General features: G+C 53.9%; 1 protein-coding gene across 1 annotated transcript; it reads right to left on the minus strand.

The window, feature by feature from the left end:
• Positions 1-3,495: 3,495 nt before the first annotated feature.
• Positions 3,496-9,908, minus strand: COPRS (coordinator of PRMT5 and differentiation stimulator). Its single transcript, XM_055131527.1, has 4 exons — positions 9,757-9,908; positions 7,923-7,989; positions 4,377-4,598; positions 3,496-3,874 (listed from the first exon to the last, which is right to left on the minus strand). Exons 1-4 carry the CDS (start codon positions 9,820-9,822, stop codon positions 3,705-3,707), a joined length of 525 nt encoding a protein of 174 aa, XP_054987502.1. The 5' UTR covers positions 9,823-9,908; the 3' UTR covers positions 3,496-3,704.
• Positions 9,909-14,085: the final 4,177 nt, after the last annotated feature.

The raw sequence follows: 14,085 nt of genomic DNA on the forward strand, positions 1-14,085 counted from the left end.
GGAATTACTCCTGGCAGTGCTCAGGGGACCATATGGGATGCTGGGAATCGAACCTGGGTTGACTTCGTGCAAGGTAAATGCCCTACCCGCTGTGCTATCGCTCCAGCCCCTGTTTTTGGCTTCTTGGGTCACACCTAGCAACACTCAGGGGTTATTCCTGGCAGTGCTCAGGGGACCATGGGATATCAGGGATCAAAACTAGGTTGGGGGGCTGGAGCGACAACACAGCGGGTAGGGCGTTTGCCTTGCACACGGTCAACCCGGGTTCGATTCCCAGCATCCCATATGGTCCCCTGAGCATTGCCAGGAGTAATTCCTGAGTGCAGAGCCAGGAGTAACCCCTGTGCATCACCAGGTGTGACCAAAAAAGAAAAAAAAAAAAAAAAAAAACCCAGGTTGGCCGTGTGCAAGACAAATGCCCTCCCCACTATATTATTGTTCCAGCCCCAAGATTGGCACTCTAATATCAATCAACCCATAAAAATGATATCTTGATCACGCCCTCTTGGGGACCAGAGAGGTAGCCCAGTGGCAGGGCACTTGCATAAATGAGGTCCTTAGTTCCACCTTCAGCACCACTAAATAAATCAACACATCAACACACTGGTGTCCTAGTACTAGCAGTAACTTGCCCTTCTGTTACCTGTCTCCTTGTTGGGCTTCTGTCATCTCTCTGATCCTCATTTCACAAGCTTGCACCGAGCCTCCTGGGTGTCTTCACTGCCTTATTTGCATCAGGACTTCCCACATCCACCTTCAAAGACCCTCTCTGGGGTTGAAGACATAGTACAGCAAGTGGGGCACTTTCCTTGCACACGGCTGACCTGGGTTTGGTTCCTGGCACCACGTATGGTCCCCAGAGCCAGGCTAAGAGTGATCCCAAGGTGCAGAGCCAGAGGTATGCCCTGAGCCCGCCAGATGTGACCCAGCCTGCTCAACCTGCACAAGACCCAGGTCTCTGGACCACGGTCCTGACTGCAGAGCACCAATCTCTGACCAGAAAGCAGTGGCTCACTCCATCTGCTGTGAGCATCCAAGCATTGTTCTTCTTCCCGATTTGCTCCCAATCCAGAGGACTTGGGAGAATGGTGGCAGTTCAAAAGAAAATTTTTTTCCAGGGACTGAAACAATAGCACAACAGGTAGGGCTTTTGCCTCGCATGCAGACGACCTGGGTTCAATCCCTGGCATCTCATATAATCCCCTGTGCATCACCAGGAGTGATTCCTGAGTGCAGAGCTAGGAATAACTCCTAAGCATCACCAGGTGTGGCCGCAAAAACAAAAAAAAAATTCTTTTCAATTTTTTTAGAACATAGTCTTTTCAATTTTTTTTAGAACATAGTCTATTGACCCAAAACCCTTTTCCTTCCTAACTGAAAAGCCCTTTTTATAAAACAAAAGGTGGAAAACTCTTGGGTTTTTTCATTGTTTTGTGGGGCCACACCCAGCAATGCTCAGAGGTTACAAACCCTGGCTCTGCACTAAGAAATCTCTCCCAGCAGGGCCCAGGGACCTTAAGTGATGCCGGAGATTAAACCCCTGCACTGCATGTGAATCAAGCGCCCTACCCTCTGTGCTAGCTCCAGCCAAAGAGCCAAGCGCCCTACCCGCTGTGCTAGCTCCAGCTTCTTTGGCTTCTTTCCCCATTTCCTTCCCTTTCCTTTTGATGGCATGTTATTTTCATTTTTTAGCCATACCTGGAGGTACTCAAGAGCTACTATGTGGTGCTGGGGATCAAACCTGGGCCTTGTTCATGCAACGTCTGTGGTGCCTGTTGCTCCAGCCCACAAAGTCATCCCCCACCCACCAACACTCCCCCTTCTGTTGTCTCTGCAATGACAGACAGGGTTGAGGAGGGCACCCTATTGGTTGCTTATTCCCGTGTCCTTGGTGTTCTCCAGGGGTCCCTCTCATCTGGACGTAGCACTCGACAGGGCTTTCTGTGGTGTCTGCAACCAAGGGGGCCAGGAGTGGCACTCCTGGGGGGCCTGCACAAAGCTGTCTGTGCCTGAAATCAGAAGGTGCAGGCCACTGCGCAGGAGAACACGGGTGCCAGGGACAAGCCCTGTGTGTGCCAGGCTTGTGCTGCAGCTATCTTCCTGGATGCCCCCCTTTTCTTATTCTCCTCCCGAACACCCAAAAGTCACTTAAATGTCTGTCTTTTCTTTTTTTTTTTTTTCAGTGCCAGGGAGAGGGAGAGAAGGAGGGAAGGGAGGGGGGAAAGGGGCCTTCTCTGGCCCTCTTTTTTTTTTTTTTTTTTTTTTTTTTTTTTTTTGCTTTTTGGGTCACACCCAGCGCTGCTCAGGGGTTACTCCTGGCTTTGCACTCAGGAATCACTCCTGGCGGTGCTTGGGGGACCATATGGGATGCCGGGGATCGAACCCGGGTCGGCCGTGTGCAAGGCAAACGCCCTACCCGCTGTGCTATCGCTCCGGCCCCTCTGGCCCTTTCACAGAGTCCTTGGATCCTTTTATTACAAGTCAGGGGACTCAAATAAAAAGGAAGGCAGCAGGGAGTTAGCTCAAAGGGCAAGAGCCCAGGGCTGGTATGACAGAGCCCCAGGTTCCTCCAGGACCGCACGACCTGCCTGTCAATGCCAAGTGTTGCTCTGGTGGCCGCCAGCCCCACTGAAGAGTGCCCTCCCCACCCATCCTCCCCCGCCCTCCCCAAAAAGAAAAATACCCCAAAAACCCAGGGAGAGAGCCCAAAGGCTAGAACATATGTTTTGCAAGCACAAAGTCCAGAGGTTTCGTTTGTTCATGTTCTGGGGCCACCCCAGCAGTTTTCAGGGCTTACTTCTGGCCCTGCAGTCAGGGATCACTGCTGCCAGGGATCGGGGGACCATATGGGGTGCCAGGAATCAAATCTCCATCAGCTGCATGCAAGGCAAGTGTTCTGCCCACTGTGCTATCGTGCCGGCCCCATAAGAAGCCCAGATTTGACCCCTGGCACCTCAATCCAGACAGCACTGTTTGGAGTGACCCCGCCACCTCTGAGAAACACATCAGGCAGAGTCCCTAGTACCACTGGCTATGGCCTAAATACTAAGAAAGAGTAAGGCTTTGCTCTGAAGTTATCTAATTAAGGGCTGGAGAGATAGTACAGGGGTTAGGATACTTGCCTTGCACACAACCAACCCAGATTCCTGACACCCCATTTGGTCTGCCAAGCCCACCAAGTGTGTTCCCTGAGCATGAAGGCAGGAGGAAGGCCAGAGCAACACAGGTTATGGCCCCCCATTAAAAAAAAAAAGCGCAGGGGCTGGAGTGATAGCATAGTGGGTAGGGCGTTTGCCTTGTACGCGGCCGACCCGGGTTCAAATCCCAGCATCCCATATGGTCCCCTGAGCACCGCCAGGAGTAATTCCTGAGTGCAGAGCCAGGAGTAACCCCTGTGCATCGCCGGGTATGACCCAAAAAGCAAAAAAAAAAAAGGAAAAGAAAAAAGAACTTAGCTAATTAAAGGGGGAAAGAGTTACACAAAAACTGTTTGTTTTTTCCACCTTTATTTATAAAGAACACAATTCTCCCTCCTAATAGAAACACACATTCCAAGGAGGAGCGCATCAAGAACAACAACAACAGAACTGGGGACAGGGACTGACTTAGACACGGGCCTGTGTCTCACTCAGGGATCACTGGGAATGTTTCCTCGGACACAGCACCTCACCTCAGAGAACAGAAGAGAGACCTGGAGATGCAGCTTAGTCCTCTGCATCGTCAAACTGGCCCGTCTCAAAGACCATCTTGGAATAATGGGGGATCAGAGGAGGCGGGTGGTGCCAGCTGGGGTCATAGATCATGTCTCCTTGCGGGGCACAGCATACCCAGGGCTTGATCTCTTGGGAAATGCAGCCCTGGATGTCGTCGGCATCTGTAGGCAGTTGTAAAGGACGAATGAAGGCAAGGGGAAAAGGCAAGGGTGAGTCATTCACTTCCACCTTATCTAAATGCGTGTGCACGTACAGACACATACACACACACACTCTTTCAATTTTTCTTGTTTCTTGTTTTGGGGCCACAGCTCAGGGCTTATTCCAGGCTCTGTGCTCAGGGATCACTCCTGGCAGTGCATGGAGACCATACATGGTATCGGAGATTCGAGCTGTCCAGTGCAAGGCTGGAACTCTACCCACTGTACTATCGCTCCGGCCCAACTCTTTCTGTTTTCAAGCTGATACTTCATAGAGCCAGTACAAAATTTGCTTGACCGGTTTTTGTAATATGCGAGAGAAGCAATCATAGACATTTCAGAACCATCGTCACCACCAGTTCCTCAGGCTAATAAGCTCACAGGTGTGGAGACCCTCCTCCAAACCCCCTGTCTTTAGGGGGAGCCTGGCTTCAGAACCCTGGCTCAGAACCTCCACACCTACCGTATGGGTTCCCTTGATCGGCTTTCAGCTCCAGGTCCCAGTCCTCGGTGAAGAAGTCAGCCGCCTGCCCCTTGGGCGGGCCGCCCGACACCTCCTCCGGCAGCTCCCAGGCACTGGGCTCGCCGTCCGAGTCGTCACCGTCCACCTCGAAGTCTTCCTCCTCGGGGTGCTCGCCCTCTCTGGAGGTGGGACTGTCATCCAAGGTGCTCTGGGCTCCACTGGCTAAGAAAGCAACAAAAGAGGGCTGGAGTGACAGCACAGCAGGTAGGGCGTTTGCCTTGCACGCGGCCGACCCGGGTTCGAATCCCAGCATCCCATATGGTCCCCTGAGCACCGCCAGGAGTAATTCCTGAGTGCAAAGCCAGGAATGACCCCTGTGCATTGCTGGGTGTGACCCAAAAAAGCAAAAAAAAAAAAGAAAGCAACAAAAGAAACAAGCAAGAAAAGGTTGGCAGGGGCGGGGGGGTGTTTTTAAAACAAGGGAGACAAGCCAGAGAGGACCGACCCGTGTTCTAAGGAAAGTTCTGGCAGGCTTACAAAAGAGGGCACCGGTCCAGCTGGGGTAGAGAAGTCAGAGGCCACCCCAACACTTCAGAAAACGTGTGGTGGGGCCTGAGAGACAGTATAGGTACTCGCCTTACATGCGGTTTGATCCCTGGCACCATAAGCCCCCCCCCCCCCCAACGAAGCACCCCACTGGGACAACCCCCTAGCAAAGCACCAGGAGCAGGTATAGCCCCGAAACAAATATTCACACCGTATCCTAGGGCCGGGGATACGGCTCAAAGGGATGCACGTGAGGTCCCGAGTTCAACCCTCAGCAATCCCTGAGCACGGCCAGCTTGACTCTGGTGGCCCAGCACCGGAGCACTGGGCCCCAGGAATGACTCCCTCAGCCCCAGTGCCAGGGCTTGCGGCTGGCACAGAGAGGTGGGCAAAGTTTCTATCCGCGGGCAGTTTATCTTATTCCCTACTCCAGGGAATGGGCGTCTGGCAAATGGTGAGCATTTCTGCCCCAAGTCTGAAGGGAATTCTCTGCTCTTCTAGTCTCTTTCCTTTGTCCTCAAAAGAGCAAATGAGAGGTGAACAGCCGACACGCAGTGAGGGGCAGCAAAGTAGAAGAGCAGAAGCCACCCAGCCCCGGGGGTGACCACGCGGCTCCTGACAGCAAGAGGGACTGCTTGTCTGAAAAGGCTTCCAGCCACGAAAAGATCTGGGCAAGGACAAAGGCCACCACACTGTGATGGCACCTGTCCAGAGGGGGACAAAGAGCCTGAGAGGAGCCATGCTCAGGACAACCCCTTGCTCCACATCTGGAACACAGCAGGGCCACAAATTAATAATTCTGCTCCCAAACTGGCACCCAGGAGCAATGAAATCCGTGTGCAAACAAACCCGGTACCCGGGGCTAGAGCGATATTACAGGGGGTTGAGCACTTGACTTTTACATGGCTGGGTTCAATCCCCAGCACCCCACAGGGTGTCCAGGAGTAAGCCTGAGCGCCACCAGGTGTGACCCCAAAAGTAAAAAAGAATTTAGGAAGCACTAGGATGTACAAAGTGGCACAACTGCCCACCAACAAAAGGTGGAAGCCCAAATGCCAATCAAAGGATGAATGGGCAGAGAAAATATGGAACAACGGCCTGTCCCTGTGGCAGGATTCCCCCACCAGGAAGGGAAGGAAGTGCCAACACAAGCTATGTCCTGCACCTTGAAAATATGCCCACGGGAAGAAGCCACATACCAAAGCCAGGCAGTACGCGAGACCATGCAAGTGACATGTGCCTGTCTGTATAGGCAAACCCAGAGAAGGAAGCCAACCTGTGGCGGCCAGGGTCTGATGCATACCACTGAACTATGTACTTTAAAAACCATTTCACAGATAAATTTGTCCTGTGCCTCCCATCAACAGTTCCTCCCTGGGGTCCAGGGCAGGCAGGGTGCTTGACTTGTATGTAGCCAAACCTGGGTTTGACGCCTCAGCACCAGGTATGGTCCTTCTAGTTCCATCAGGAGTGATCCCTGAGCACAGAGCCAGGAGTAAGCCCTCAGCACCGCTGGGTGTGACCTTCCCAAAAGAACCCAAGACTCTCTCCCCTGGGAGACGTGGCTAAAACTAGTAGAGCATATGCCTTTCAAGAATGACCCTCAGTACCCCTTGGCCCTTGAGCACTGTAGGTATAGCCCTGGTAGTCCCCCAGAGACCTCCAGGTGTAGCCCCAGAACAACAAAGAAAACGTAACTGTGTGCCTCAGTTTCCTCACCTGTGAAATGGAGCTAGGAGCATTCCAAGGACTCCAACCGGGAAAGGAAAGAGCTGGAGAAGCAGCTCAGCAGGAGGCACCACCCCCAAACACAGCCGGGTTGGGGGGGGGAGAGGGGGAAGGGAAGGAAATACTTAGAATTGTGCCTTCTGGAACACTGAACACTTGTCATCAGCCACTAGGACAGCTCCTGTGGGTGTCCTGGATACTTTATCTCAACCAGAACATACAGTCGAGCTTTCTGGGATACTGGTATTGATCTATAATCTGGACTGTCCCAACACGGTCCCCAGCATTTGAAGGAACCGAGCTTCTCATTTTAATTCTAACCAAGTTACATGCAAATAGTAACTCGCAGTTATTACAGTCCTCTCACCTGATCCTCAGATCACCAACCCCCCACCATTTTTTGTTTGTTTGTTTTTCCTTTAGGTCATCCCCTGTGGTGCTCAGGAATATTCCTGGTGGGCTCAGGGGACACTTTGGGGATGCCAGGGATCAAACCCGAGCCAGTTGCATGCAAGGCAAGCACTCTGCCCCGTGTACCCCCGTTCCAGTCCTGAGCAGCCTGGCTTTAAAGACAAGGAAAAGCCAAGTGATTTATCCACAGCCACAAATCTCACGTGCAGGATGCAGTGCCAGAGTGGAGCCTTCGGGACTGGAGCAATAGCACAACGGGTAGGGTGTTTGCCTTGCACACGGCCGACCAAGATTCGATTCCCAGCATCCCATATGGTCCCCTGAGCACTGCGGGGGTGATTCCTGAGTGCAGAGCCAGGAGTAACCCCTGTGCATCGCCAGGTGTGACCCAAAAAGCAAAAAAAAAAAAAAACAAAAACCCCAGAGTGGAGCCTGGAAACCCTTTGGCCGGCTCCAAGGCCTCTCTGCTACAGCATCCTACATTGTTTGTCAAGGGATGGGTGTGGTCCTCGGTTAAGACTGCCTGTAGGGCTGGAGCGATAGCACAGCGGGTAGGGCATTTGCCTTGCACGCAGCAGACCCGGGTTCGATTCCCAGCATCCCACATGGTCCCCCGAGCACCACCAGGAGTGAGTCCTGAGTGCAGAGCCAGAAATAACCCCTGACCATCACCGGGTGTGACCAAAAAAAAAAAAAAAAAAGACTGCCTGTAAATGATGCAGGCAGCTTCCCAGTGGCACTGAGGGCACCCAAAAGCACCTGGGCAGCGCCGAGCCCACTAGCTAGAAAGGAAAGCAGGCCCAGGCAGCAAGCCCCTCAGCCCAACCGCCCCCCCACCTCCAGCGGCCACCAGCTACTTGCCTAGTCCATCCGCAGCCGTCTGTGTCTCTTGCTCCTGGTCTGAGGGGCCGGCGGGGTCATAGCTAGCCTGCAGGGAGAAGAAACGAAGGTAAAGGACTTGCCTAGGACTTAGCTACCGTCTCTCTGCCCCAGACCCACCCTCCCCGCAGAGACGCCGAACCCCACAGGACTACCCCACCCCGGGTCCACTCTGCCCAAGAATCCTAGCTTCTGTGGGCCAGCCTGCCGCAACCACTGGGAGGCACCACCCTGGCAAACGTGCCCTCCTGTGGAACCGCTGAAGCCACGTCCCCTGTGAGTCCACACATGCGTGACCGATGCAGGCCCTCTCTGAGAGGTCTGAGCCCCGGTGCTCGGCACCCTTGCTGGCTCCCAGACACCCAGCACCCCCTCTGCAGAGGTCTGGGCCTTCAGCTCTTCCATGCCGATATTTGAACCACTCTAACTCCATCCCTTGCTCCCCTTCACCCCCGTCCCGCAGCCACTGACTCCCGCTCATGCTCTACCTTCTCAGCTCCTTAGTAACTTTTTTTTTCCTGCTTCCTGGCAGTGCTCTAGGGACCCGAGAATCAAATCCAGGCAGGCTGTGAGCAAGACAAAGGCCCTACCCAGCTATACTATCGCTCCGCCCCCTCCTTAATAACTTCTTATCTCATTACCAACTCTCCTGGGCCAGTGCTCCTCTCCAGGTTGACTCACAGAGCCTCTGCAGGGCTGAAACTCGGACCCAGCCAGGCCCCACGTCTCTGCTCCGAGCACTACACCTCTAAACCGAACCAGCAATTCTCACGGCCTGCGGGGATAGCCCTGCCAGCAGGCGGCCGGACACGGCGGAAACGGGCGAGCAAACACGCCTCACCAGCAGGAAACTGACACGGGACTTTGCAGCAGGAAAGTGACACGTGAACTCAAATCCACCTCGCGGCCCCCTCTCCACGCTGCACTCCGTGCAGGTTCAATTAGCTTCAAATCCCCGAGTGATGGACGCCTGGGTTCCGTGGGCTCAATCCACCTCTTTTACTCGGGGCCCAATTAATAGAACCCCTCGCCTTCAGGACCACCCGGCCTCGGAGTTGATCAGTGCTCCGCTGCTCCGACGGCCCTCCACAGGTGGGGCATTCGAAGGCCACGTGCACGCCCCCTCCTCCATCCCGACGTCCAGCTCCCGGCCCCGAGGCCCAGGCGCTGACCACCTCTGCTCCACGCTCTCACCCTGGGGAGGAAGGCAATGCAGCCTATGGTTCCTTTTTTTTTTTTTTTAACTTCCTTGGGCTCAGCCCGCCCTCGGCCGCTCCAGTGTTTTCTTTCTTCCACCCCAGGACTAGGTGTCTCCAGTGCCAGGCCCTGCGTTTGCGTTCCAGGCACCGAACAAAAGATTGCTCCCCTCCAGGTGCTCCCCAGCTGGCACAAATCACCGCCTGCCAGGCCGGTGACGGCTGTCATAACGGTCCTCGAAACCTCAGCTGTCTGGCGCGCGCACCAAAACAAGTTTCAAGGAACCCCACATCACACGGGGGGTCTCGGGGGGCGCCGGCAAATAAGAGAAGGCGACGGCGCCCGAGCCCAGCCCCCGACGGGCACAGGTCCCGGCATCCCGGGCCGGCCCCCGCCCCCCGCCCTCCCCTGGCCCCGGCCCGGGCCCCCCGCGCCGCGCGGCCCCGGCTGCCATTCCCGCCCGGACTCCGGCGCCGCCCACGCCCACCGGGGCTCCCGGCGCCTCCGCTCGGCCGTTCCCCGCGCCCCAACGGCGGCCCGCGGCGCCCCCCGCCCCGGCCCCCGGCCCCGCCCCGGGCCCAGGGCGCGCCGCGGGGGCCGCTCCCCGCGCCGCGCTCACCCCCGGGCTGGGCGCGCTCGGCCCCGCGGCGCCCGGCGCCCGGCCCCCGGCGGCCTGGCGCTCCATGCCCGGCGGCTCGGCGCCCTGGACGCGGCGCTCGGCCACGTGACGCGCCGGCCTGGCTGCCAGCCCGACGACACGCCGCCGAGGGGCCAATCAGCCGGGGGTGCTCCCGGCCGAGGGGGGCGGGACGCGGGGGTCACGAGGCGAGGCGGGGCCGGGCGCGGGGCGGGGCGCGCGGGCCGCCCGGAGCCCCCCGCAGCAGCCGCCGCCGCCGCCGCCCCTGCTGCCCGGCCCCGCCCCGGGGCTGCCGCTCGCGCGCCGCGGACGCCGCCGCCGTGGAGCCCACAGCTGCCTTTCCTACTGTCTTCTCGAGGAACGGCTCTCGGCTCGGGCGGGGGGCTGCAGAGCGCCCGGCCGGGGGACCTCCAGCCCCGGCTAACTCTGCCTCGGAGTCATCACACTGGAACTGGGGCCGGAGCCTTAGTACCGCGGGGAGGGCGTGGGCCTTGCACCAGGTCGGCCGGGTTCGGACCTCGGCACCCCCTATGGCCCCCAGCACGACTAGGAGTGACCCCTGAGTAGCCACCGAGCACCGTCGGAGTGCACCCCCCACCCCACCTGACCCTCCCACACACACAACTTACAAGTACAACGAGTGAACAAGATTTTGCTACCTTGGTCCACACACCAGACACCATCTAGGTGGATCTCCTCCCAAGCAATTCTTCCAGCTCTGTGCTGGGCAGCTTACCCTGAACTGGACTCCTCCTTTGAATGCTCAAGTCTGGCACTGCCCAACTCCCGCTTCCCGCAGCGAGGGGGCTACAACACCGCAAGGGATCAGCTCCTCTCTAGACAGCTTTACCCTTTCCCCTCCCAAGTCAACCCAGGTGCGCGGCTGAGAAGACCTGTTGACAGTGGAGTAGCAGACAGAGTGGCTGAGACCAGGTTTCCCGGCCCACCGGACACCTGCTGAAGCTCTCCTGTGACAAGGAAGAGCCCCATCCACCTCCCTCAGAGAATGTGCTGTTCATTCAGTGTGAGCGTGGCTGGCTGGGGGCACTTGAAATATGGCCAGTGGAAATGAACTGAATTAGAACTTTGGAGGGCATGCTAGAAGCTCCCGGATCAGGAACATCACGGCTCTGGATGAACTAGCCAGGCGCGTTTTCACGGCAGTGCATAGCTATGGGTTTGGGATGAGCCCAGACCTTCACAGACTCCCCGGAGAAGCACCCCCCCCCTCCTCTTTCAAGTTCAACAAGTATCTTTGTAAATGCTAAGTAAATATTTAAAATGTTGAACATTCCAGGACTTAATGAGAAAAGCAGAACCCTTCATTATTTTAAAGCCCAAGGACAAGCATAGCATTGAAGGATAGCATTTAAAGTATCCTTCAACCACCCAGACCACCCGTAGGTGTTGAAAAGCTGGAAACCACTAGTCTACCATCTTTGTTCTAACTGCTGGTCCAAAGACTGGTACGGGACAAAAAGGCTGATCTAAAGCATTGAAATCTCAAAAATGTCCTAGCCTCCAGTTTTCACAGGACTCAATATGTAATAAAAGCTTACATATTTAAATATTAAAATATTTAATATGTAATAAAAGTTGTCACAAATCAGCAAAGAGAAAAATGAAGTAGTTAACTATGCTTAGGGGGAGAAACTGGGTTGTCCCCAGAAAAAGGAAGGGCTTTTAGTAACAGAAGTCATCAAATACACAAATACATACCCACCCCTCTCTGGATACCATACACACCACATACAAATAAGTGATAAAAGTTATTTACGGGTGGCTGGAGCAATAGCACAGCAGGTAGGGCGTTTGCCTTGCACGCGGCCGGCCCGGGTTCTAATCCCAGCATCCCATATGGTCCCCTGAGTACCGCCAGGGGTAATTCCTGAGTGAAGAGCCAGGAGTAACCCCTGTGCATTGCCGGGTGTGACCCAAAAACCAAAAATAAAATAAAATAAAAAATAAAAAGTTATTTACCAAAGGGAACAACTGAAAATGAATATTCTCTTCTTTGTTGCTGTTTGGGGGCGGTGTTTGCTTGGGGGCCATACCTGGCAGTGCTCAGGGGTTAATTCTGCCTTGGCACTCAGGAAATTACTTCCTAGCAGTGCCAGGGATTGAACCCGAGTCAGCCATGTGCAAGGCAAACACTTTACCCACTATACTTATCACTCTGGCCCCTAAAATAAATATGCTAAACATATTTAAAATATTCAATTAGAAAGAAATTCAAAAGGTCATTAAAACAAGAGAGCCCAAGGGCCAGAGAAATAGTATAGGAGGTAAGGCACTTGCCTTGCACACATTATCTTCAGCCAAACATTACATATGGTGCCCAGCAGGGTTAGGGGTTACTTCTGAGCAGAGCCAGGTACAGACCCTGAGCAGCATTGATTATGGCCCAAAAGCCAAATTAAAAATGCACATTAGGGGCTGAAGCAATAGCACAGCGGGTAGGGCGTTTGCCTTGCACGCGGCCGACTCGAGTTCGATTCCCAGCATCCCATATGGTCCCCCGAGCACCACCAGGAGTAATTCCTGAATACAGAGCCAGGAGTAACCCCTGTGCATGGCCGGGTGTGACCCAAAAAGGAAAAAAAAAAAGAAAAGAAAAAAACGCACATTAAAACACTATATTGCTTTCACCTATTTTTAAAGTAAAAATGCAAAGGGGTTGAAATTCCAAATTATTTAAATCCATACATGGGGGCAGGATGTTTGTTTTGCATGCAGTCGACCTGAGTTCAATCCCCAGCATCCCATATGGTCCCCTGAGCACCACCAGGAGTAATTCCTGAGTGCAGAGCAGGAGTAAGCTCTGGGTAGGACCCCAAAGCCAAAAAAGGTAAAATAATAAAAGTAAATCTCCATACATTGCAAACTAACAGTACACATCAATATCTCTTAAATAATTATAATATTTATGTATTTTTTAAATTTTGGCTTTGGGTCACACTGGCTGAACCACTGGTTTACTCCAGACTCTGCTATAGGGATCACACCAAGTGATACTCATGGGGCCAAGTGTACTATCAGAGATCAAACCGAGAATCAGTAGTGTGTAATGCAAGTGCCTTAATCTTTCTGGCCCCCAATCACTATAACCTTTAATCCAGTAACTTTATGTAAAACACCAAAAGAAATAACCAGGGCTGGAGCAATAGCACAGCGGGTAGGGCGTTTGCCTTGCATGCAGCCAACCCGGGTTCAATTCCCAGCATCCCATATGGTCCCCTGAGCACTGCCAGGGCTAATTCCTGAGTGCAGAGCCAGGAGTGACCCCTGTGCATCGCCGGGTGTGACCTAAAAAGCAAAAAAAAAAAAGAAAGAAAGAAAGAACCAGAGTTATGAATAAAATTAATAGGGACTGGAGCAATAGCAGAACAGGTAGGGTGTTTGCCTTGTACGTGGCCCACCTGAGTTCAATTCCCAGCATCCTATATGGTCCCCTGGGCATTGCCAGGGCTAATTCCTGAGTGCAGAGCCAGGAGTGACCCCTGTGCATCACCGGGTGTGACCCAAAAAGCAAAAAGAATCCTCACCCAGCAGATTTACAATTTAAAAAAAATTAGAATGAAAGATCCACCAATCACAGAGGGTTATGGTTCATCTGTACAGTAAACTGTTATAAATTTACTAATTTTTTCAGGCTATTTAATGACTTGGAACTACATATTAAGCAAAACAACATTAAACGCTTCTCTCAGTTACATAATTTAAAGGTTATAAACCTCCATCAACTGCCTCCTCTGCTTCCAGAAGGCCCTTCTCTAGCCCAAGTCAGCTGTTTTCCCTCCCTCTGGCCTCTGCACTAGTCTACTCCCTGCCCTGCCCTGCTTTCAGCCCACTGCAAAGGAAACAGTCTTGGGGATTTAAAATATACTTTTACAGGGGCCAGAGAGTACACAGGCAGCACACTTGCCTCCAGATGGCCAGCTATCCCGGGTTCTATCTCCAGTACCCCATGGCGTCCCCTGAGCCAGAAGTGATCCCCTAGCACAGAGCCAAGAGTAAGCCCTGAGCACCACAGGGTGTGTCCCCCGACGTAAAAAAACAACACTTCTAATATGCATCTATCTTAAACAACAGTTTTTTTCCAATGTCTGACATCTGCTGCTGCCTGAACCAGTTCTCTCGGCACATCAGCTGTTCCTCCCACCTCTACCTCATCCCACAGAGATTCCCTCCTTTCCTGCTATGACACTCAAAGAATGACTGATGAAGGCCAGAGCAGTAGCATACCAGGTAGGGTGGTCGAGCCAGGCTCGATCTCCGGCATCCCCCATATTCCCCCCGAGCACCATCAGA

The sequence above is a fragment of the Sorex araneus genome, chromosome 3 (assembly GCF_027595985.1).
Source record: "Sorex araneus isolate mSorAra2 chromosome 3, mSorAra2.pri, whole genome shotgun sequence".
In the NCBI taxonomy this organism is placed as follows: Eukaryota; Metazoa; Chordata; class Mammalia; order Eulipotyphla; family Soricidae; genus Sorex; species Sorex araneus.

Bases quoted from the DNA above. Each gene is read 5' to 3' on its own strand.
- COPRS (XM_055131527.1), bottom strand. From the start codon at position 9,822: ATGGAGCGCCAGGCCGCCGGGGGCCGGGCGCCGGGCGCCGCGGGGCCG. The intron at 7,990-9,756 runs GTGAGCGCGGCG...TTCTCCCTGCAG, and splicing joins CGAGCGCGCCCAGCCCGGGG to GCTAGCTATGACCCCGCCGG. The intron at 4,599-7,922 runs GCAAGTAGCTGG...TTGCTTTCTTAG, and splicing joins GACGGCTGCGGATGGACTAG to CCAGTGGAGCCCAGAGCACC.